At 42.4% G+C, this 24,594-nt stretch overlaps 2 protein-coding genes across 2 annotated transcripts; both read left to right on the top strand.

Moving 5' to 3' along the window:
* The first annotated feature begins 1,251 nt into the window (after positions 1-1,251).
* Positions 1,252-3,186, top strand: phpt1 (phosphohistidine phosphatase 1). Its single transcript, XM_028973813.1, has 3 exons — positions 1,252-1,488; positions 2,271-2,398; positions 2,470-3,186. Exons 1-3 carry the CDS (start codon positions 1,344-1,346, stop codon positions 2,560-2,562), a joined length of 366 nt encoding a protein of 121 aa, XP_028829646.1. The 5' UTR covers positions 1,252-1,343; the 3' UTR covers positions 2,563-3,186.
* A 929-nt stretch (positions 3,187-4,115) lies between these two features.
* mamdc4 (MAM domain containing 4) lies at positions 4,116-17,178 on the top strand. The gene is made up of 30 exons (XM_028974012.1): positions 4,116-4,240; positions 4,652-4,774; positions 4,883-5,056; positions 5,496-5,621; positions 6,128-6,361; positions 6,446-6,565; positions 6,792-6,947; positions 7,096-7,196; positions 9,136-9,291; positions 10,060-10,150; positions 10,794-10,910; positions 11,008-11,097; positions 11,202-11,339; positions 11,575-11,714; positions 11,977-12,085; positions 13,063-13,167; positions 13,348-13,482; positions 13,635-13,762; positions 14,262-14,472; positions 14,620-14,757; positions 14,842-14,966; positions 15,046-15,136; positions 15,215-15,364; positions 15,457-15,582; positions 15,693-15,817; positions 16,029-16,128; positions 16,322-16,500; positions 16,634-16,698; positions 16,799-16,839; positions 16,988-17,178. Coding segments are annotated over exons 1-29 (3,609 nt in total). The 5' UTR covers positions 4,116-4,185; the 3' UTR covers positions 16,800-16,839; positions 16,988-17,178.
* The last annotated feature ends 7,416 nt before the right edge of the window (positions 17,179-24,594 follow it).

Raw genomic sequence — 24,594 nt, forward strand, 5'->3', positions numbered from 1 at the left:
CACCGTGTGCTGTGCTGCAGTGTTTCACATTGACTTTCAATGTGAAACACACATACACCACATCACATCACGGCTACATTTGCATGTCAGGCTGGCCTGTAGTTTGGTTAATGCGTAGATGCCTGGTCTTGCTTTGGCAACTGGTACTAAGGCAGGACGAGATCTGCATCCTGCATCTGAATCCAAGCAACCAAAAACAGTGTTTACATTCTGTTCTTCCATGTTCTATGCTACCTGCATGGTGAAATGTGCCATGATTGAAAAAGTCAAACCAGCTCAACCCAGTACTGAATATTTCAGCAAAGTTCAGAAAAAAATATATATGGACATTTGAAAGGACAATTTATGGACAATTTTGACACTGAATTTCATGTCAGGTTGTATTATTACACCTGATTCCTTTTTTATATAACCACTGTTTGTAATTCATTTACACATGAAAGAGACTTTTCGTTTATTAGCCACTGCCATACTCGGCCGGATATTGTGTGTTTGCTATATTTTTATGTGTTGGGATAAACCACTCAAAAAAGTTAAACACGAATGCTATAGGAGTAGCTGCTCAGTTGTACTGGGAATTGAAAGTCCACTCTGAAGGACAGAATGATTTATTCCACTGACTAACTCGTGTCATTTTTTATGGGCCAGTTTTCGATGAATGAGTTTTAATAATTGCATTATAATGGATTATTCTATGACAGCCAGATTTATAACAAAGCAGGGCACAGGCCTTAAAATCTTGTCTGAGAAAAACGGTTCCACAAGGTTTGCTATTAACCAAATGTAATGTAAATGGCATTATTTGTCTTAGTTAAGTTTTTAATTTGCTGTTTGTTGTAACAATTGAACAAAAAATATATATATTTCAAATAAAAATAACATCATTGTTTAACCAATGCTGAGTAATTTTGTCTAATTTTGTCTTTGTCAAAATACAATTTTAATTGTCTTGCAAAAAATAAATAAGAAATAAAATGAATAAAATCTGTATATTTTGTATAATTTTGTATAATCTGTATAACATGCAAATTTACACATTGCTTGCTGTGAGGTTGAAAAAGGAACGGCAAACAATGAAAAATCACAGTGCAAATATTATGAAGCCATATTGTAGTAGCCAATAATAACAAGTTGTGGATATGTTTCACCTACTGAAATTCAGTACGAATTTTTTTTTCGTGAAACAAGCACCGGCGAACTAGCTCAACTTCTGCGGAAGTTCCACGGCCATCCGGCAGGGGGCGGTATACGAGAGTCGGTCATGACGCCCTGTGACAGACGAAGAAGAAGAAGAAACAGAAACGAATGAAACAAATTGATGAAGGTGCTTGTAGTTACATGTAATGGCTTCTGCGCGTCTTGCAAGTATTCCCGAGGTGGCCATTGATCCGGACGGGGTGTTCAAATACGTGCTCATCCGAGTGCACAACACGGAGGACGACTCGAGCGTGGACGTCGTGCGCGGCTTCGCCTGGGCTGAGTACCACGGTGCGACAGTAAAGAGGGATGCGCCGAGCTCGTTCAAAGGAGCAAAAGTGACAAATGTTATAATGTCGCCACGTTTGGGCCGGTCCCTTTGACAGAGAAACTGCTAACTTTACCGAGGTTCGGATAAAAAAAAAAAGGCAGCATGCACCGATATTCTTACGAAATAGCTTTTTATCCTGGAGGCTGGGCTGAATAAGGCTGTTTTGGTTCACTTTTGATCCTGAAAAAGCTAGAAATGTGTTAAGTAATGCAAATCATTGCAGTATTTGCATTCAAAATACTTTTACAGCTGTCATCTGTAATTTCACTTTTAATTGTTTTTTATTTATTTATTTATTTTACTGTACTTTTACAGGACATATCAGCATCAACATGAACATTATCTATTACTCACTGTAATCCACAATAATTAGTAGAAGTAGTATTTTATTCTTTTAAAGTAACATTTCTAAATACATCCTTTTAAAATGAATGTGAGCAGAATATTGATCAAACCCATGCTGCTTTTTATGATTTATGTAATCTGTCATTCAATAACAACGTTGTTGTTAGGTGTTAGGCATAAAAAGTAAATTTCTTTCAAACAGAATATAGGATTTCCATCTACACTTTTCATTTGAAAGAACATGGTGCAGCCTGTATATAAACCTATTTAACGTGGACTTTCTCAAAACGTTCTATGAGAGTAGACTAGAGTTTTTCTTCCACCTCAAGCTAATTCAGTCAATTGTTACTTACTTGCCTTAACTTATGAGTGCATTTGTGCATTTTTTTTTCTTTAGCGGACATCTACGAGCGGGTTGCAGGAGAGCTGGAGAAGGGGCGTATCTTCGACTGCGAGTGCCTTGGTGGTGGGCGAATCAAACACGACAGCCAGGCAAAGAAGATCCATGTTTATGGCTACTCAATGGTAGTTGTCTGCACAGGCACATTTTATTTCATGATATTTTCAGATTTTTTAACAAACTGATCTGATTTCAGGGATTTGGAAGGGCAAAGCACTCTGTGAGTACAGAGAAGCTGAAGGCCCACTACCCTGACTACGAGGTGACATGGGCAGATGAGGGGTATTAACAAGCTCACAGACTGAATTGGAGACCTAGAAAGCCACGTCTCTCCATCTCTTCAGTGACAACAGAAGGGAAGACCCAGGAATGTTCCAGTCTAAATGAATGGGGCACTTGACATCGTCCTCTGTATTTATGATGGTTGTGATTTTCTGTGTTTATCACTGAATCACGTAGGTGGTTCTGAGGTCAGAGAAATGCACACTTTTTCCAGACATTGTTTCGTTCAAAGTTTATAAAAAAAAAAAAAAAAAAAAAAGAATGTGAGTGTCAAATTGAAAGTTTTTTCTGGATTTCTTTAAGACCTAATAATACATTTTTGGCAATGAATCTGTGGCATAGCCAAAAACATGGTAGTGCTTAATGGTATACTAAATGTAGTGGTCATTTTTCAGATGGTATATTTGAATTATTTACAACTTTTCATTTGTGCAACATTTTTTAAGGGAGTAATTGTTAGGAATACAAAGTTGGATTAAGAAAGTGCATAGCCCTTGAAGCTTTTAGAAAGGCACTGAAACAAAAATGACCTGTAATGATTGGAACGGGGTATTGACATACAACCTTTTGTGGCATTAAGTGTTCTGTCCATGCTGGATTGCCAGAAACAATAAAAGAAAAGTCTTATATGTCTCCCTCCAGCCTTTTCTGCGCTTGAAATGAGTGGCAACATTCAGCTGAGTTTGGAATTATAATTTTTTTACTTTGGAGGTATTAACCTATTTCTGCAGGGTAAGAAATTAAATCACTCTCTCAAACTGATATTCCTGAATTTTGCTGTAGAAAAACACTGTAGTTACAGTATTCTAAAAGTCAAAATTTCAACCATTTTTAACCACTTTTACATTTTATGTTTTTGTGATTTAAAAAAAGCTATGTATATAGTATGCTTATGTAAAATAATATATATGCAATGAAGTGTCAGCAGTCTGGTGGTTTGGTGGATGAAACCATCCCACATTCAGCTGGCCTGCGATTTCCACCCTATAGTATATATTTGTCAAATATTAAGTTTAATTGGTCTCCCCTATAGGTTTCTAGCAAAAGAGTTTTTTTTTCTGCCTGCAGCGGCAGCCTAAAACATCGGCATGTGGTAGATCAAGTTGCATGATGTGGCCATTTAAGACGGCAGTGAAAAATAATGAACCGTTCTCTACTCTTCCTACTAACTGGTCCAAAGGACATTCATTTGGAATGCCGTTCGCTCACCAGGTTAACGCCGTGTGTAAAGGTCGAAAGTCTTCAGTGACCTTTACCTGTTAGTACTGGAAATGATTGGCAGATTAGGGTGTGAACATGGCCAAAAAAAACAGGGCACCTCACATTAAGAGCTGTCGAGGCTTCCTGAAGATTTACCCCATGGGATTATCTGTTTAATGGGGGTTGAGGAGCAACGGTGTGGCTAAGCCTGTATGTTGATATTTTCATGAATATTGTCACAGTTGTGTGTGTGTGTGTTCTAACTTAGAAAGATCACTCTGTGTGTAAAGTCCACTTGTTATCTGTGTATATGAGTTTGATCAGCTCCACTGCTCCATGAGATGCTGGTGTAATGTGTAACACGTGGAGTGTCTGGGACTAGACGTTGGAAAGGCAGAAGAAGGCTGTGTGTACATGAGAGTGTGTGAGAATGGGCCGAATCCTCAGGCTGGTGATAGTGTGTGTTCTGCTTCAGTTGCAGCTGGGTGAGTTTGCGGTCCCTTTCTGCGCATGGTTCTTCGTGGATCTAAAATATTATTTTATTTATTAAATAACACCCTGCTGCATTATATACTGACATGAGACAGTGTTGTGGCACTTAATTTTTAACATTATTTTGCATCTAGTTATATGCTTGAACTAATTGGTCATCTTAAACATTACTAATTGAAGAAAGAGGGTTAAGATGGCGTCTACTTTCCACAGAACCCTGTTCGGTGCATTGTAATTTCCTCCGGTACAGAGTTGATTGGTAAAAGCGTGACCTTTGAATCCTGTTGAAAGGCGAGGGACCATGCTCACATCCTCGGAAAAAGACTTTTCAGTATGACGCTCTGTGTTGTATCTGTGTGAACTGAGGAGGCGCCTGGACCATCGTGGTATTTGGTGTTTTGCAGCAATCGGTCAAGAAAGGTATGAGTATGTGACTGAGCATGGACGGCTGGAGTGTGTGGTCACCCAGGAGCAGAAGTGTAACTTTGTCTGTGACTGCAGCGACTGCCGCGACGAACGGGACTGCGGTACGATTTTATTAAAGGAGGTCGTTTGTGTGGGTATGAGCATGAGCATTTCTTCTTCTTTCATTTCTGTGTGCTACTGAAAATGGCTTGTGTTCTTGCATGCGCCAGGCTATAAAGGTCAGGGGTTTATATGTGATTTTGAAGATGCGAGTGTGTGTGGCTGGACAGACGTTTCATCTCAGAGCATCTACACGTGGAAGCAAATGCAAAGTGGACAAACGCACACACACACACTCCCCAGCAGCGGCCCCTCCTGTGACTACACCACAGGCAGCTCCACAGGTAAGTCGGTCAGGTTCAACCTATAGACTCATTTTACAAACTAGGGTTCAAATAAGTGTACAAAAAGAGTTTCTGCACAAGTGAAATATTTCATTACAAAAGTCAAGTTGCACAAGATGCATTTTATTTGCAGTAACATTGTCCACAAAAGCATGAAAACAACAGGCATACATTCAGTTCAAACAGAATGATTAATTATATGTTGGAAACCTTAATGTACCTCATTACACAGATAATATGTAATTAAGATAATGTCTTAACGGTTTCGTTAACTTAACACCCAGTTGATTTGAGTTAGATGTGTTAATAGAGACTAACCCCCCCAAGTGTGCGGCATAAGTTTTTTTCGCACACTTTTTGTGGACGAAATACTGCTAGGAGTGTTTTTGTACATTTGTCACCATGAATATTGTCATACTGTGTGTGTGTGTGGGCATAGGCAGGTTTATGGGTGTGACCAATGTGACAGCAGAGTCCCCTCATAGCGCGGTGCTGAAGTCTCCTTTGATGCAACAATCCGCTGCCACTTGTCGGCTGATAATTCGATACTTCTTGTGGGACTCAGGTAGGACCACACCTCCTTATCCATTGAGGAATGAATTTAGTTAAGGACCAACTGCCAATCTGATTGGTTGTAATTTCTGATCTAGCTTTTTTACCTTTAATCTACCATTTTACCTTTTTACACAATAATCTGTCTTAAGAAATGGTCTTCTGATAGATTGACAGGCTGATAAACTAGAAAATTCAGTCTGGACAGATGCAAATGAAATTTTGTGCTAATACTTATTTATCTGCCGCCACATATTATTTATCTACTTCATACATATATTTTGAGTGTGATGGTGAGGATGATTTAACATTTCACATGTATTTACAGCCTTTAGCAGATACTCCTGTCCAGAATGACTTTCAAGTGCTTTAAGATAGCAATCATTGAAATGCCTCTTTGGTTCACTAGGACCAGATCTGCAAATAGCATTAGGTTAATATCTCAGAACCCAACTTTTTAAAATATCGACTATACACAAGAGCGCTATTTAATGTAAGTATATGTTATCTGCATTTAAGGAAACACAGGCTTTGGTGATGTGCCACTCTGGGCATCAGTGTGGCGAGAAAACTCCACGCATTCTGTTGTGTGGCGTCCTGAAGCCACAAGTGTGCGCAGCTGGAGAGAAGCTGTTGTTTTTCTTGGACGAACTAACACCCCGTTCTACATCCAGTTGCATTCAACTCGAAGTGTGGGCAGCTATGGAGATGTGGCTGTGGACCAGCTAGAGTTCCGAGACTGCGCTCTCCCAGGTATGTGTGTCTTTCAGTTCTCTCATCTCCACGTGACCTGAAAAATACTTATTCACAGATTCTCCCCTTTTCTCACTCTGACAGTGTCTGCAGGGGGATGTGATACAGGTTTCTTTAACTGTACACAAGGAAACTGTGTAATGCAGCAACAGGTTTGCGACGGAACAGATGACTGTGGTGATGGCTCAGATGAGCTCATGTGTGGTAAGAGGAATAACACAGGAATTCTACCACCGCAATTCAATTTACATAAATCACTAACAGACAGGTGAGTGATTGAATTAATGAATGAATGAATTCATTATGAATTAATTCATGACGTACAGTGTAATCCTGGTGAAGGAATTATGAATTACAAATATCCTGAAGAGGTGGAAATCTGCAATGAAGTAGTAAGATTATTCTTCTGGTACCCTCCTATTCTTTCCAGATGGGTACTGGCGGTGTGACTTTGAAGAGGGACTTTGCATGTGGGATCTAAAAATTATGTCCCCCCTGAAATGGAACCGAACATTACAGACCAACCTAACAACATCTGACCACAGAATAGGACCTGGGAGAGATCACTCCGAAAACACTGCCTCAGGTGGGAACAGCTGTCTCCATGGGAATAGTGGGTGTGACCAAGTATGTTTATTTCTCCATTTTAAACAGAGGTGAAAAAAAAAGCTACACCCAGTTCAGCCTTAATGTATATATAATGCTGTATAATAAAATATGCTTTTGGCTGACAGGTCACTTTCTGTATCTGACCACATCTGAAAACACGACCGCGGACTGGTCAGCGTTTCATAGCCCTCTGCTCCAGCCGACCACACCTGAACATCCATGTGAGGTATGATCTATGTCTGTGTCCAAGAACCAGTGGTGGACAGAAACAAAGTAAATTCGTCAGTAAATTCTTCACATGGTCCTAAGTATTCAGACCCTTTACTAATGAGCATACCACATATATAATCTAATACATGTTGCTTATATTAAAAACTCAAGCTGTTATATTTTATAATTATTACACATATATTACATTACACATAATACAGTAGTAGATTAAAAAACAAAATGTCCATTAGTCCATTAAATCTCTGCATCAGTTCTCAATATCGGGGAGCACTCAGTAACTCACACTAAGTACTAGCATTCAGCGCTACAATTTTCACAGATTCAGCTTCCAAAGACTTAGTCTGTGCCAAAAATATATAAAGGTGGTCTGAAGCCACAGTTCCTGAGCAAGGCACTTAACCCGGAGTGTCTCCAGGATGACTGTCCCTGTCACTACTGATTGTAAGTTGTTCTGGATAAGGGTGTCTGATAAAGTAATTAATGGCAGAGTAATTAATGGCATTCCACTAAAAATGTATGTCAAATATTTACCTAAAATTAATCGATTTAATTAAAATGAGACATTACAGCCACAATAAATCACTGTTCTTTTACTTTTGATATTTAAGTACATTTGAAGACAAATAACTTTGTACTTTTACTCAAATAGAAATTTTAATGTAGGACTTTTACTTTTACTGGTGCAATGTGAATTTGTATTTTTTCAAGTCAGGCCATCAAAAATGACCCACGACCCTAACCCAAAAAGACACAAAAGTGATGATAATGTGCTGGCCCTCACATGACAACATTTTGTTACAAGTGGGGTGAGATCATGGTTAGTTACAATGGTCTCAACCATTTCAATTTCCCCTTGTCCTCTGCATCTTCCTCTTTCACACCAACCACCTGCATGTCCTCTCTCATCACATCAATAAACCCCGTGCATCCTTCTCCCAATCTCTCCAAAACATCAAACCCTAACTGTCTCTTTAATGCACTCATTCCTAATCCTAAAAAATTCAAAACTCAAATTTTATTTGTCACATACATAGTCATGATATGCAGTGAAATGCTTTGGCGACTGCAAATATTGCAAGTATTCAATGAAACAGTATGCAAATGTTGCAAACATAACCAAATATTACACTTTTATGTCTTTATGTCATACTATTTCACTCTCCGCTTGCCCTGTTACTAACTTACAGTGTCAGAATTTGACCTTCAGCATTCCTCTCTTTGACACTGTACCTACTTTCCTTCACCAACATGCCGATTGAAGTTCAATCCCTACGCTGTCCCCTTCAGCACTGCTTCATCCATTTTACTCCAGAACTAATCTTTCTAACCTCTCACACCCAACCTGTGGGGCATATGCACTCATAAAACCCTCACACTCATCACTCTGTCTGGCACTCTCTAGAACACTTTTAAAGGTCTCATATCATGAAAGTGTCCCTTTGTGAGATTATTTTACATTAATAGGAGTCCCCTAGCCTGTCTAGGGTCGTGCAGTAAATAGAAATGGTGATATGTATAAAGGGTGCTTTGGTCATTCTGCTTCGCCGTTCAGAGAGCGGCAGCTCAGATCTGGAATGTCTCCCCTTTTGTTGTCATAAGGTGAAAGGTTACCTTACCTCTTCTCCTCGTCCCGCCTCTCTCCTCCTCATTAGCATTTAAAGCTACAGTCACCAAAACGCCCTTATCCAGAGCAACTTACAGTCAGTAGTTACAGGGACAGTCACCCTGGAGCAACTTAGGGTTAAATGTCTTGCTCAGGGACAGAATGGTAGTAAGCGGGATTTGAACCTGGATCTTATGGTTCATAGACGAGTGTGTTACCCACTAGGCTACTAGCACCCCAGCTATCAGCTACTTACATAGTAGTAGTAAAGTGTGTAAAACACATTCAAATGCTACATGTTGAATACAGATGTGTTTATGCATGTGTGTAGATGGTGATGTACACTCACCAGTTCGGTCCACGCAGTGGGGGTGTGTCCGTGTTGGTGGCTGAGCATCAGATCTACCCTGTCTGGGAGAGGGGAGGTGCTCTGGGTGACCTCTGGGTCCGGGCCAAGGTGGAGTTTGTTGTCAACAGCACCTTCCAAGTATGGGTAACAACACATTGCATGAGAGTGTATTGTGGAAAAAAATCAGCATAAGTCTGGCAATTGAGAAAGAAAATTGTGCTGTTTGCTTGTTTTGCCTGGTACATCCTAAATCATACAAAAATGTAAAAATCCAACCATACACATCTAGTGGAGCAGTGGAGAATTAATTGAGTGTGCATGCCTTGTTAAAAGATTTATGACATATTTAAAAATATACATAACATCTCCCTTTTAGAGTAAACTGCATGTTAAATGATTCCACATGATTCCAATATGTCTGACATTTGCATTGACTGTGTATGAGTAAAATCACAGCTGAAGATCACAAAGTGCAGCGCTTGGTATTTTTGGACCACTTCATCTTGCAGGTTCATTGTGGAAAAGAGGAATGTGTTATTATGTGTGCTTCGTAAGCTTGGCCTAACATGACTAAAGCATTTCAGAGCTGCTGAGGGCTTTTCTGTGCTTGTTTGAGTTTGCCTACACCAGTGTAGCCAGAAGGCAGGGCCATTCGTCAGGAGTCCTAAACACAGAAACTACCAGTGCATTTCAAAAATCTGCTCCAGTCCAGCCAGATTAATGGTGGGCTCCACGATTAACAAATGCACTTCTCAGAAGAATGTGGCTTGAATGTGGTAGACCATAAAGGCTGGTGGTACCCCCGGACTGATAATTAGCATTGGTTGGCTAAACTCAATGGAACGAGCAGTGACCCTTATTCACCCCCTTCCCCTCCGTTCTGTGTTGCTTTCTCCTTCTTTTCAGATTTTATTTGTTGGTGCGGTCAGAGATGGGGCATATGGGGGCATTGGAATCGACAGCATCATTATGTCTCCTGGTTGCCGCTTTTCCAATGGTGAGGATCCCAAACCCACCGTTCTGGTTTTCATTTCCCTGTGTTCTGCTGATTCACCCATCTTGGCCTAGCTCCATCTAAGGCCACACAGGGATTTCTGACATGGTGCGACTGGGGCACTGATTTCCAGGGGTTTGTATATATTCTTCTGATGGAATTAAATTACACTGGAGTGTAGGCAGTAGACACAACTTGCTTATGAACCAGAAGACAACAAAGCCACAGGTTCAAACCCCACTTACTACCATTGTGTCCCTGATCAAGACACTTTTAAGTGAAAGTGAAGTGATTGACACTGTGCACACTCTGCTTTTAACCCATTACCTTAGGAAATTAGCAGTGGACTTGTCTCCAGGGGGACTGTCCCTGTAACTTAATGTCTCTCTGGAGACTGCATGTGATAAATACAGTAAATGTAAATGAGTGCTGAACTGTCATCAGTCAGACTGACTCCTATCCTGTTCCTGAAACCGTGCAGAAAAATGTGCAGATCATATATCTTTACTCCACAAAAAATATTTTGTGTGATGAATTCATTATTTCTTAAACAGTGTGAAAGAGTGCCCTCTAGTGCAATAGATTCACCCAGAAATGAGACCTGGTATTATGCAGATGGTAATCTCATGTTATTTTTTTCCTGCAGAAACAGCACCCAAACCAGCTCATCCAGAGCCCCCTTCTCACCCCTGCACAGATGAAACAGAGCTGCTGTGTGACTTTCACCCCGACTGCAGTGGAGCTGAGGATGAAGGGGCGTGTGGTGTGTTTGTGCATTCGTTCGAAATGGCAGATATACAGTTCGTGTTTTTTTTTTTTATTGAGATTCTTTGTTATGTAATTTCTTTGTAATATTTCAGGTGATTTCTCATATGCTTGGGGCAGCTCTGGTTGGACTGACAGCAGTGTGGGCAGTCAGGGTTGGAAGCTGCTGCAGAATACCTCTGCAGGTGAGTATTCTCTATGTGTTCATCTGTGCAATAACTTTGACAATAGATTGTTTGTAATGTGACTCTGTGTGTGTGTGTGTGTGTGTGTGTGTGTGTGCATGTAGAGGAGTCTCTCTTTGTATCAACCGCAGACGGCCAGCAGCTGACTGAAGCCCAGACTCGCACTCCTCTGCTGGGGCCTTCCGGAGTGTCCTGCTCCCTGTCTTTCTCATACAGTCTCTCTGGCACTAGTCCCAATATTGGTAACCTACCTTCCACGTATGACTTGTACAGATCACATTAGTATTGATTGTCTTGAAAAAGGCCCCTGCACAAAAAAGCCACAGCTCAGACCTCTTGGACAATTTACTCACACACTATTCATTACCCGTAACTCCCAAGCAGGGTCATGTCCAGAATCAAGGTCACGACCTCATGAACATTTTTGATGTTGGTGATTTGAGCATATGTTGTGCTGTTGGTGTGTGTGCGCTGTAGGTGAGCTTTCACTCCGGGTGATTGACAGCATGCTTGGCCCTCAGCCTAGACTGTGGGAGTTCAGTGGCCGGAGCTCCGAAAAGCCAGGGGAGTGGAGTAAGCAGGATGTCTACATTGGAGAAAGGCGGCATCGCTTCCAAGTACAGTCTTATGTCATTAATCGTTCTTTTAAAATATCTATAGATATCTATAAACCTAAATACTACTACAAACCATGTGCATGTGTGCATTACTCAATGTAATGCTGTGTAACATGTGCTGTTTTGTTGGCCTCAACCCTTCAAATGAAGGGCGAGCTGTATAAAATAGTTGGTCATAGGGTAAGTGGGGAGGCTATGTCACATGTTCTCTATCTGTTTTATTCTCTCTGTGTGATTTGCCTTGATTTTATCTGTGCCCCAGCTAGAGTTCAGTGCTTTGGCTACAGAAATCTCTTCAAGCTCCCAAATAGCAGTGAAAGACGTTCGCTACATTAACTGTCATCCCAGCTACAGTCCAGATATTCTCAATGGTGAGTGGGAATTTCTTTTATTTTATTTAATATTAAACACCTCTATAATTCATAGTAAAGGGGTGCAGTCTTGCTTGAAAGTCTTTTCATTTTTCCAGATTTCTACCTAAAGAATATATCTGACTATAAATAATTCAAAACCAGGTCCTGGTGACTATAGATTAGAATTTCTCATTGTAACCCATTCCTTCATACAGAACAGCTCCAATGATAAAATGTTGGTGGGTTTCCTCACATGAACTGGTTACTTCAGGTCCTTCTACAATAGTGTCAACTGGATTAAGTTCAAGACTTCGACTTGCCCATTATGAAAACCATCATGTTTCACAGATGGAATGTGTCCTGGAATGCAATGTTTTCCTTTTCTAAACACTCATCAGTCCCATAAAGATGTTTACAATAGCCTGAATTTTCCACATAAGAGCAATGTTCTGTGTCTTTCCACCTACACACAACCCCATGAACAGTAACGTTAATTTGGTTTCTGTATTTTGTTACACAGGGATACACTCAAAACATTATAATTACATTTACGGCATTTATAAGACGCCCTTATCAAGAACAACATACAATCAGTAGTTACAGGGACAGCCCCCCCAAACATTTCCCATGTTTCAGGACAGGGCACCCACCTGACTAATTACACCTTCAAACTGAGCTAAGAGGTTCACATACTCACAGATCTCATATGAGACAAATGGTCTCGTTTGTTTGTCTTCCTGCTTGCTCATCCTGTTAAATAAAGTTTGTGTTTGAGCCTTGCTTAAGTGTTCTGTCCCATGAAAGCAGGATTAAATGTATTTTTCACTCTGGATAGATTTCATTACCACTGGCCATTTCATTCTTCATATGTAAAATGTTTTTATTAAAGAACATGGAAAGGCTGTCTAATGTGGTGCTAATTCCTAAGATTAATGGGGTACACAATAAAAGCTTTTGAGTAAGTCCCTCAGAAGTTGTATTTGTTTTACTGGCAGGCCTCTTTTGTAACTTTGAGGAGGAATTATGTGGCTGGTACCAGGACCAAACAGATAACTATGACTGGAAGCTGGTTGCTGATGGGGATCACACCACCGGATCAGGTCAGCAGGGAACTGAAGGTGTATACTGAAGGCTTTGGCCCTCACTCTAGAACAGAAAAGCACTAGAAAAGCTGTGATTTCTGTGTGAGATCTTGTGTTGTATTCACATTTCAGCTGCATCCAGCAATACAAGTGTTGAGAGCCACCCCCATCTTCTCCTCTCTATCGATTGATTTATAGGCTCTAGTCTGGTGGTAGAAATGTGGACTGCAACCCTACTTGGTCCATATGGACGACTGGTCTCCTTCAGACATCCATTCACGCCAAGTCCTCTCTGTTTATCTTTTTACTACAGAATGTATGGCCCGGACACAGGTATGTATGGAGTGCAATGCCAAATCTTTTTATTTTACGAGGCACATCTGGAAATTTGGTATTATTGCCAGGGCTTCTTTCCACGCAGATGGTTTTTTTGCTTTGTGTTGGTGGGCATATTGGACAACTCTCTATATTTCTCTCTCTTTCAGGAACTCTGAATGTTAAGGTCCTCTACCCAGATGGCCCAGAGCAGTTACTATGGACTCGAAGTGGTGGCCATGGCAACAGATGGCATGAATCCCTGTGCACAATATCCCCCCAGCTCACAGCCTTCCAGGTGCAGCCACAGAGAAACATTAGGGCTAGTGAATGCATATGTAAAGAACAGCAGCACTTTTCTTCACCAGCAACTATGGTGTCCTATGCAAGAACTTTTTAAAATCTTAATTTCATGTAGAATAATATAAATCCTCATATAAAAATTCCATGTATAATAAATTATTATTTTTAGCAAAAACTCTTCTAGACCATACATTTCTACATTGCGAACCCTCTCGTTATTTAACATAATATTTCCAGATCATCCAGGTTGGTTAGTTATGTCTTTGTCATGTCACCTAATAAACCCCACAGCTTTTAATGGTCAGGGACTTGAGATGGCCATGTCAAAGCTTGATTATGTGGTCACCCAACCTTTTTTGTGTTAACGCCCTTGGGCCATGTGCTCAAATATGTCTCATAAAGGTTTTCACAGAATTCAGATAAAGACTGAGAGCATGAGCAGAAACATTCTAACACTTCTGGCTTTCTTTCTGCCTCTTGTGTGCTCTCCTCAGCTGGTGTTTGAAGCAGTACGTTCAGGCTTTGATGGCCTGGTGGCTATTGATGACCTTGCACTGGTGCCTGGGGCGTGCTCTGTGCCTAGTTCGTGCTCGTTTGAGGCTCAGAGTTGCGGATATGCCTCCACAGGCTCCACCCTTTGGGTACGCCAGCGTGCAGTCTCTGGCACTGGCCCTAAAACAGACCACACGCTAGAGACTGAGAATGGTATTCTTGTCTACTACGCTTATAGTGTAGAATGCAACTGAACTGTGTTGATGTTTTTCTTTAGTGTTCTGAACATGTGAGTGCGGGCCTGAAATAATATTGGTCTTTAGCACTATATATGTGATTTTAAGAGTATGGTGTCTGCAGGGCACTACATGCTGGCACACACAGGTGAAGATTTTCTCCCACAAGGTAGCACATCAATCCTCACCTCATCTGTCCACCCTCCAAATCCAAACACAGGGTGTGTAAGCTTTTGGTACAGCATGGATGTAGTCACACCAGGTACTTATGATAACTGATAAATCAACTATACAACATAAAAGCAACGTATAAGTTCAGTTGCCTTGCATGTGGGCTGTCATGCAGGTTCTCTTACTGCATTTATTAAGCCTCAGTCAGGAGAAAGGACGAAAGTCTTCAGCAATGTCCTGAAACAGAGCGGCACGTGGCACCATGGCAGCGCTAATATCAGCTGCTCTGAGAGCTGTCAGGTAGGAGGTCCAAGGAGCCTTTATTGTGCGTCCCCCCTTCAATTCATTTCAGCTCTCAGTTTATTTATTCCTGCTTCAGATTGAGTTTGAAGTAAAGGGTGGTGGCGGAATTGGCTCTTACATTGCCATTGATGACGTAAGCTTTTCAGCGCATAGCTGTCCGTCTCCAGGTGAGTGGACTCATAGTTCACGTAGACCTTTAGTACCGTGTTGGCCAGCAAATTATGTATATTTGTTGTATATGCTAGGTGCTCTGTGTGACCTGGAGCATAGACCATGTGGATGGTATAACACCCCAAACTCTTCCCTGGACCAGCTAGACTGGGAGGTGACCAGTGCTGCTATAGAAAAACACTACCCCACACCCCCGCATGACCACACTTTGGGCACAGAGAAGGGTGTGTATGGACTTGTGAGCTTCCTTTCTGCTCACCTATGTGTAAATGAGCAAGAGAGATTTACCTTTCTGCTTCTGTCCCTCAACGTTTAGGTCACTTCCTCTTCCTTCCAAGCAGTCAACAGAACACCTCCCTTTTCAGCGCCTGCCTCCTGAGTCCTGTACTGCCCCCTACTTATCAAACTTGCCTGCGCTTCTGGGTCTACATCCCTGCACACTGTAAGTAAAAACATTTGCACTTGCACACAAACACAGGCATCAGCACACAGTAGGAACTGTGTTACGGATCAAATGCAGGGTTGGGGGGATGATGAACCTTTTCGTTACAGATGATGGTGAGCTGCGAGTGCTCAGTTTGGTGGTGGGGACACAGGAGCGGCTGCTCACTGTCAGTGGAGGAAAATCGGAATGGAAGAGATATGAGCTCAACATCACCTGTACACAAGAGTACCAGGTAGCACACACAAACACAACACATGTATTCACACCCCACCCACATACATACACAAAACACACACAAATACAATAACTCACATAGAAAAAATACATTTATCAACAAAACTAAACTCAAATCATGTAACCTGGATGCGGTTATTATTATGTGTTTATTAAAATTCATGTAAGTGTTCCTGTTCATATGTCTATGTATTTATGTGTGTGTGCAGGTTGTGTTTGAGGGTGTTAAAGGCTCAGAGGGTGTGTTAGCCCTGGATGACATAGAGCTCAGGGAGGGGATGTTCTGCACACACTCAGATCTTCCAGCCTGTAAGAGCCCAGTGCAGATTTTCACCTTTACCAAAACTATCCAGAGATCAATCTTTTATTCTGTATAAGCATTATGGCAATCCATTACTGGATTAGTCTGATCATCAGAATGTTCAGGAATGTTACGCACAGATGAGTTTTTCTCATCTGTTCATTGATGTATCAACAATATTAACATTTCTGTTCTCTGTAGCACCTCATTCCCCAGATAACACAGCAGCCATAGCTGCCTCCATTGCTGTGGTTGTCTTGCTGATTGCTTTGGTGGTCGTCTTGGTTTTTTACTTGCGTGGGAGAGTATGGGCCTCAGACTCTGCCCAGAGAATGTCATTCTCTGACTTCGGAAATGATACATTTGACCCAGAGCTGACTGTGAGTCTTGAGCAGTGCTGCCATATTAACCCTGTTCACTTTTCCAAATATCATACATTTCTTTTGAAAAGTTTGGACTGATGGGTTTTTTTATGTGTGCGGTTGTGCGGGTGTGTCATTTTAAATCCTGCAGCAGGACTGTGTGAATGTGCCCCCAAGAAATATGTCAGAAGTGGACCTGAGTGATGATTCTTATTGGTGAGCATAATCCTTATATAATTTCATTTCTGTTGCTGCAATCTCACCCAACGTGGCAGTACATCATTGTTCTTCCATATTCTCTTTCTTTTTTTTGTAGATTTGATTACTGGATGGGACTACAAGAAAGATATAAACAATGTAATTCTAAAACTGTACAATATTAATGTATTTATTTTGGACAATTTAATGCCAACCTAAATTGCCCGGTAATTTAAGATAAATTACAACAGTGGATAAAAATGTATATTTATTATTCCCTTATTATATATTATTGTCTCTCTTTCAGTGCTAAATTTAAAAGGAATTGGATTTTTAAGACAGGATCTTGATCTTGTGATATCTACATCAGGCTCTGGAGCAGAATGCCATGGACCAGTGCTAACATACCAGATATCTGGTCAACAAAGAAAAGGTCTGGAAACTGGGCATAAATAATAGCAGTATCCTGTGAATGATGTAATATTGGTATTCCTGAACATGGACCACTGCTGATCTGAAAACTGCATCAAGGAATTGTTCAATAAATGATGAATCGGTGACATCCCAACTGTGTCACCCCTGCAGCCACCAGAGGGTGCTGTCATCATGGAGCTGTGAAGGGGCATTACTTCACTGTTTGTCAGAATGTTTGCCTGTTCCATCTGTCTCAGCCCTTTGTATGCCCCTTATATGTGCCATTTATCTCCCTTATACAGGAGTTTGGTCCTGTTTCTGGCATTTTTGCTTTTGTCTTGGGCTGCATCCCCTGTTCCTTTGTGGTCTTTTGTCTAAATAAAAGTGTCTCATCTTACTACTACATTCTGTCCCTTCACTCCATGTACCATGACACAATCACCATAAATAGGCTTTAATATGACATATTGATATTCTATAAATCCATCAGTGTGTGTGTGTTAAAGTGCAATCAAGAAGAACCGGTGGATTAATTATATTTTTCTGGAAATATGCCAACACGACTTCCTGTCTGCACCAAATATTGTGGTTGGTGAATGGAGTTGATGACGTTATTTCTATGAATGCCCCTTCAATTCTATAGGCTGCTCTCCTCCTCATCTCATCTCTCTCCTCATTAGCATTTAAAGCTACAAACAGTCCCACAATCTCATTGTGGGACTCAAAGTGCCGTCAATTCTGCACCAAGGCTGAATTTCAGAAAGAAACTTCAGATACAGTATTAGGGAACCACTAAGACCACTAAGAAGAAAAATTCATGTTATGGGACCCTTTCTACATTAATCTCAAATTCAGAGGCTGTGGATATAAGGAACATTTTTTATTTCAATATTTAAACTAGAAACAGAAATTTGTGCATGATTCATAACACATATGTCAAAACGTCAGTCAGTCAATCAGTAAACATAAATTTATCTTTGATGGTGAGTATGTAAAAGTTATTTTTTGGACTAGAACATTAAAACTTGTATCCAAAAAGGAAACTTGTATCCAAAAATTCAAACACCCCAAGAGCCAAAGGTGACGATGAGAATCATAAAACAGGATTTAACAAGGCGCTTCATAAAAGATTGTCAGATCGTTATATTGCATTAGCCTGTTGAATTCATAATCGCAATCTTAAACTCCAATTGGGGCATGAGCGACAGCTAAAAGAAGAGCTTAAATGTGAGCTCAAAAGGCAATTCCAGGAGCTAAAAGAGACACAAGTTCAAGACAATGAGAATCCTGAAAGTGAAGAACTCCACAGAGAGCTGGAAGCAAACAGCTGCCTCCAAGAGGAAACCACTCAGCTACACATGGAGCTTATCGATGATGCGGATGGACCAGAGGAAGCAAAGGCCTTGGCTAATCAACTTAAAACATGCCAGGTCAGCTGGCTACTTGTCGATTAAAATGTCATCAGTTTTCGTTGACTGAAACTAGATTAATAGTCATGGATAATTCTGACTAAAGTAAGACCAAAATAGTTTTAGCCGACTGAAACTTGACCGCACTAAAATGAGAATGGACATGACTAAGACTAATAAAAATTAAAAGTTAAAAAAACAAAAATTCCAGAGCAGGCGGTCAAGTGAAACTTGGTGACATTTGGAGCATGTTAAAAAATTGCCATGTTAGCATGCTAATGATATCATGCTTATTCCAAAAATGCTAACAGGGCGTGGCCAAGATGCATCACATAAAATTTGGTGACGTTTGGACCATGTTCAAAAATTAGTACGTTAGCGTGGCGAAGGAAGGAGGAAGATTCTATCATAAGTAAATTCCTTTTCCTGATGCTGCACTTATGTTATGTTGTGCAACTGAGCGATTGAGGTAACACTGTTGGAAAGCATGAACTGATGTGTTCAGAGCTTCTTGTACTTCATTGGTTAGAACAAAAAAGCATTTCTATCTTATTGTCTAACTTTCTCGGTTGATAAAAGTGCTCATGCAGATGCAATTTCTGAGCAAAATCCTCAACCATTTCATTGTATAAAACCATGTTTTTTTTACTTACTTGTGACTATAGTTACTCATCCCAACCTTGGCTGTCAGTGGGTTAAAATATTTCATCGCGATTAATCTCATGTTTAACGCAATTAATCTCACCTGTCCTAAAAATACTGTTTTTACATAGGAGTAGACAAATATGTTTATCTTGTTTACCTGTTTTCCTTGTGCAGACTTATATTTATTAAATGACAGTCAATAATAAAAAAATTAAAAATACATTTACACTAAATTAGCAGTAAAATATGAATGAAATATTGAAATGTAGAATTAAACTGATAAGATAACTGTGTGTCAACGTGCGAGTTTGGGGACGCACTTGCAGCATGCTTGGTGCGAGGGGACAAGTTGTCGTACGGGGAGCGGTCACATCATTGACTAGTGCCTGGAAGGCGGCTGGGCTTTTGAATAAGCCAAAGTACTCAACTATGACCAAGTACTTGTAGTGTCCGGATTTCCGGTTTTCCACTCGTCCCCCTCCCATATATGAACAAGGTGGTACACATTTTGGAGGTCCAGCTTGGTTAAGATGGTGGCCCCTGCCAGGAATTCAAAGGCTGTGTTCAGGAGTGGGAGGGGGTACCAGTTCTTCTTGGTCACCGCACTCAGCTTCCGGTAGTCACCATCCTTCTTACCCACAAAAAAGAATGGGGCTGTGGCGGGAGAGGTGGAAGGACAGATTATGCCACTAGCTAGGGATGACATGATGTATTCATCCATTGCCCTTCGGCTTGCAGGCGTGGCTTGCCTGGGTTGGTGGTGGACACATTGACGTTCCCACTGTCTGATGGTGCCCGTGGTCCAGTGGATTTGGGGCTCGTGGACGCTCAGCCATGGGTAGCCTAATACAATGGGGTTATGGGGAGTCGTGGTGAGATAAAATATTGTGGTTTCATTATGGTTAGGTTCAAGGCAGATGAATAGGGGTTCAGTCTGAAAAAGTACCTGACCCGAGCCCAGTGGGCTACTGTCCAGTCCCATGACAGATCGAACCGTGGCAGATCAAACCGTGTGATCAGAAGATGAAGCCAGGTGGCCAGATGGATGTCAATCAGATTCATGGCCGCCCCGGAGTCCACCAGCGTTGCCCATGATGTTGGCCGGGCCTGGGTTTCTTACAGCAGAAGCGAGCAGTGGTGGCAGAGCGGGGGGGAGGATTTAGACAAGAAGACGGCATTGTGTGATGAAGCCCCGACAACTGCTGGGATGACCATTGTAAAGCGGGTGTGGGGCGAGACCCGCGGAGGTGGAAGTGCGTGGAGGCAGAGAGTGGAAGCCTAAGGACGGGGACAGCTTGGCTGATACTGCAGTGACTTGTGCAGCAAGGTCAGTGAGAGCGGAGCTGACCTGGAGAAATGCGTGCTGCTGTTGGCACTGCGTGTCATGTTTCTCCTGGAGAGGAACGTGCTGCAGCTGCAGGGACGTGATCAGCTGGCCCAGCGTCCCTTGCATGGTCTCCATGTCTGCTGCACCAGAAGATGGCCCGCTCTTACTGTCAACGTGCGAGTTTGGGGACCCACTTGCAGACATGCTAGGAGCGGGGGGACAAGTCATCTTACGGGGAGTGGATACTGGCGAGGAAGGAGCTCTGGTTCCATGGGGAGCAGTGGGGAGGGAGGTGAGGTGATGAGGCTGGGGTGGACCGGGGCAGAGGAGAACAGGAAGATGGCTGGCTTGAGGAAGGTCCGTGAGCATGGGTTGGATGGGAGGGTGTCTTGGGTGGCACCGTTGCTTGGCACCATAGTTCACTTCGATTGGTTTAGCCATCTAAAGTGAAGTGATTGTCACATGTGATACACAGCAGCACAGCACACGGTGCACACAGTGAAATTTGTCCTCTGCATTTAACCCATCACCCTGAGTGAGCAGTGGGCAGCCATGACCGGCGCCCGGGGAGCAGTGTGTGGGGACGGTGCTTTGCTCAGTGGCACCTCAGTGGTACCTTGGCGGATCGGGATTCGAACCGGCAACCTTCTGATTACGGGGCCGCTTCCTTAACCGCTAGGCCACCACTGCCCTGTATAAGCCGGGTATTAAGCGAACTAACATATAGCACGATTTGGCTGTCAACATCCTCGCCCACCACTACTTAAAATTGTAACTTTCTGATACACCAACCTAGGAAATTTATGGGCAGAGGGACGACTTTTTAAAAATTTGACATCATATGTATATTCTATATACAGTGTGTGTGTGTATGTGTGTGTGTATATGTAGTGTATGGGCGTTTTCACCTCAAGTTCTGCACACAGGACATGCTTTTCATCAAACGAAGATTCAGCAGGATGTATGGGCGTTTTAACCTCAACTTGGAGATGCTTTTCATCAAATAAATTTTCGAAGATTCATTCAAACTGCTTACCTACGACAGAATATCCAGTATTCTCGTTTAGGATTTTTTGGTTAGACAGCAGAACTCATGGTTTCATTAATCATAGCAAGAATTCCTAGTCCTGCAGCAGCAATACAGCCCCAGACCATCACAATGCCACCACCATATTTTACTGTTGGTATGATGGTCTTTTTCTGAAACGCAGTGTTACTTCTACACCAGATTCTACACACACACACACACACACACACACACACACACACACACACACACACACACACTCACACACACACATCTTCCAGAAAGTTAAACTTTTGTCTCATCAGTCCACAGACTGTTTCCAGAAAAGTCTTGGGGACCATCAAGATGTTATCTGACTAAACTGAGACACGCCTTAATGTTATTTTTGCTCAGCAGTGGTTTTTGTCTTGGCACTTGCCCCAAGTCATGAACTTTGAGCTTAACTGAGGCAAGTGTGCAGTCTGTATTAAACCCCTGTCAAGTGAAGTCGTGCGTATGCGTCCTCCTTCATCACCATGTCCAGCCCAACGTGACAGAATGACCCGGCCACATGTGGACGCAGCCGATCGACGCCCCACTGAGATCCAGGGAGCCGTGGTTGGTCGGGAGGACGTCTGCCCCGCAGTTCCATGTCCAAGGTTCCATGTATGGACATCCCCCGATGCTGCCGTCTCGTCCGGATTCCAGCGACGCACCTCCAGTAATCGCCAGTTCCCCGCCATGATCCATGTCATGTTTTATCGGTTTCCCAAGCTACCGTGGGGTCGAGAGGATCTCTCATGCTGTCCATGTTCTTTCCCCCTGGCGATTCTGGAGGCGGGGAGTACCGACGAATTTGTGCGGTGGGACTTTCATGGCCTACGAAAAGCTACCGTGGGATCGAGGAGACCAGTCGCGCAGTTCCGGTGCTCCCGGCGTTAACCGAGATGAGGAGGCCAGCGGATTTTCCAGCGGGGCGAGCTGGAAACTGACCAGAGTGACAGGTGCCTGCGGAAGGCGGACAGGATGCCGGACCCCCACCGACGAGCCGTGCTTTGTCCCGGGCCTGACGTCGCCGGTGCAGGACAGCCACCACTCGTCCTTATGGACTCCACCCCCCCCTTTCATGGACCGTTTTGTGGGGCACCCCCGGAGGTTGTGCCTTTCAGGGGGGGGGGTACTGTCATGATCCGGACCGGCAGGGGTTACTCCCTTGTTCCCTGATCGTGTTCACCTGTTGTATATTTATATAATTGTATAAAACTATCCTGTTCTATCGTGTCTGTTCGCCGTCGGGTCATTGCGTGTTGATGTTCCCTTGTCGTGTGCAGTCTGTATTAAGCCCCTGTCATGTGAAGTCCTGCGTATGTGTCCTCCTTCATCGCCATGTCCAGCCCACCGTGACAAGGATGTGTAGAGTCCTTCACAATGCTGGTGGCTTTCCGGATGCAGCGTGTGTTGTAAATATCCGTTATGGAGGGAAGAGAATTTCAGACCCTATATTTTTAAACAAAGCATCTTTTAACCTTGTTTTACCACCAAAAGATCACTGCTGTCTGGTGTATACTAGCATGCTTTTAAAAGATTCATCAGGGTGTACCGTTTTGTGAAATAGTGATACTGCCTATTTTGGTTACATGGTGTCATGTCAATATCTCTTCCAATAAGGAAGGAAACCAATGTGTTTACGACAGCTTAAACATTCATTAAAATATTTTCACGCATCTTAATTACACATTGATTACATAGTTATGATATACTCTAAAAACATTTTACATTGATTACACAACATGGTCTCTATGATTCTATGTACACTTTCAAGACAATTTTTTTGTCAGCACTTACACGTTTGTACAAGATTAGACCAAAACTCAGAAATTCTTCTGGCTAACACCATATGTTTTTGATTGGTCAAATGTTTGCAAGATGTAAGATGTGAGATTTGTGCACATGATCAACTGCACAATTAACCAATTGTCAATGGGAAAAAATAATATTTAAAAAAGAAAACCTGGAATTTGAAATTGCTTATAAAGCACACACAGACATCTACAAAATACAAAGTTTAATTCCTTCAAAGTTCATGAATGTAGCTTAAAAACTGTGGGCGTATTTGCAATGAGAAAAAACGACAGGGAAAATTAATGTACATAATAATCATAAGAAGAAGAAGAAATAATAAAACAAAACTATTTGTTAAACAGTATGTTCTTCTTGACAAAACGTCCTTGCAGTTGCAATTTACACAATTTGTCTAAAATGGTATAATGTTTTTAAATGCATGGAGCTGTGTACATTTATGCAAATCGCTTTTCTTTTTTTACTTATTTTACAATATCTCAAATATTACATGCACCTAATTGTAATTTTCTGCGCAGAATGCTTCATGGAAGACAGCTTGCGAACAGCAGTAATGCATATAATACCTGTGGTTATTGGCGAAATCTCTCCTAGCAACCAGCTTGTCTCCACAGCAACATCCTCCTCTGCCTGGTCTGCAGCCCTTCTTTACCTCCAAACCTCCACATCACATCGTTCCCCTTTTTGCCTTGTTGTGCCTTACTGTTTGGGAAATGGAACTGGAGGGGGTGTAAACGAGGTGTGGTTTACGCAAAGGCTCAGGCGCAGAAACGAACAAGTTGTGTTGTATTATTGGCATCTCTGTGCATTAATCGCCTCCCACGCGCTTCGCGCCCGGCCAATCTGCGCCCGTCTCGCTCGTCTCCATTGACAACCGGCCGCTTCCGCGGCTCCATCGCCTGCAGACGCGGAATAGCGGCACAGCGCGCCCATGCCGCCGAGATGGAGCCGGCGCTGCTGATCTTCCTGCTCTACGTGATGATCGCGCATGAGCTCGTCTGCGGCTGGATGCAGTACCGGAGACAGGCGGCCAAGCCGCGCAAACGCGCCGCGCTCATGTGGAGTTCCAGGTGTGTGGTGCATTCTCTCTCTCTCTCTCTCTCGCTCTCTGTGTAATCTGATGCTTCTCTCCTCCCTCAGTGCTCGTGTGTGTCAGGGTACCTGGCATGTGAGTAGCCAGACTGTGAGAGCAGAGAGGGGAAGAGACTGGAAGAAGAGTGGCCGCATCGTCAGGAAGGCCTGAAAAACACACA

This window comes from Denticeps clupeoides, chromosome 3 (assembly GCF_900700375.1).
Source record: "Denticeps clupeoides chromosome 3, fDenClu1.1, whole genome shotgun sequence".
Taxonomy (NCBI): domain Eukaryota; kingdom Metazoa; phylum Chordata; class Actinopteri; order Clupeiformes; family Denticipitidae; genus Denticeps; species Denticeps clupeoides.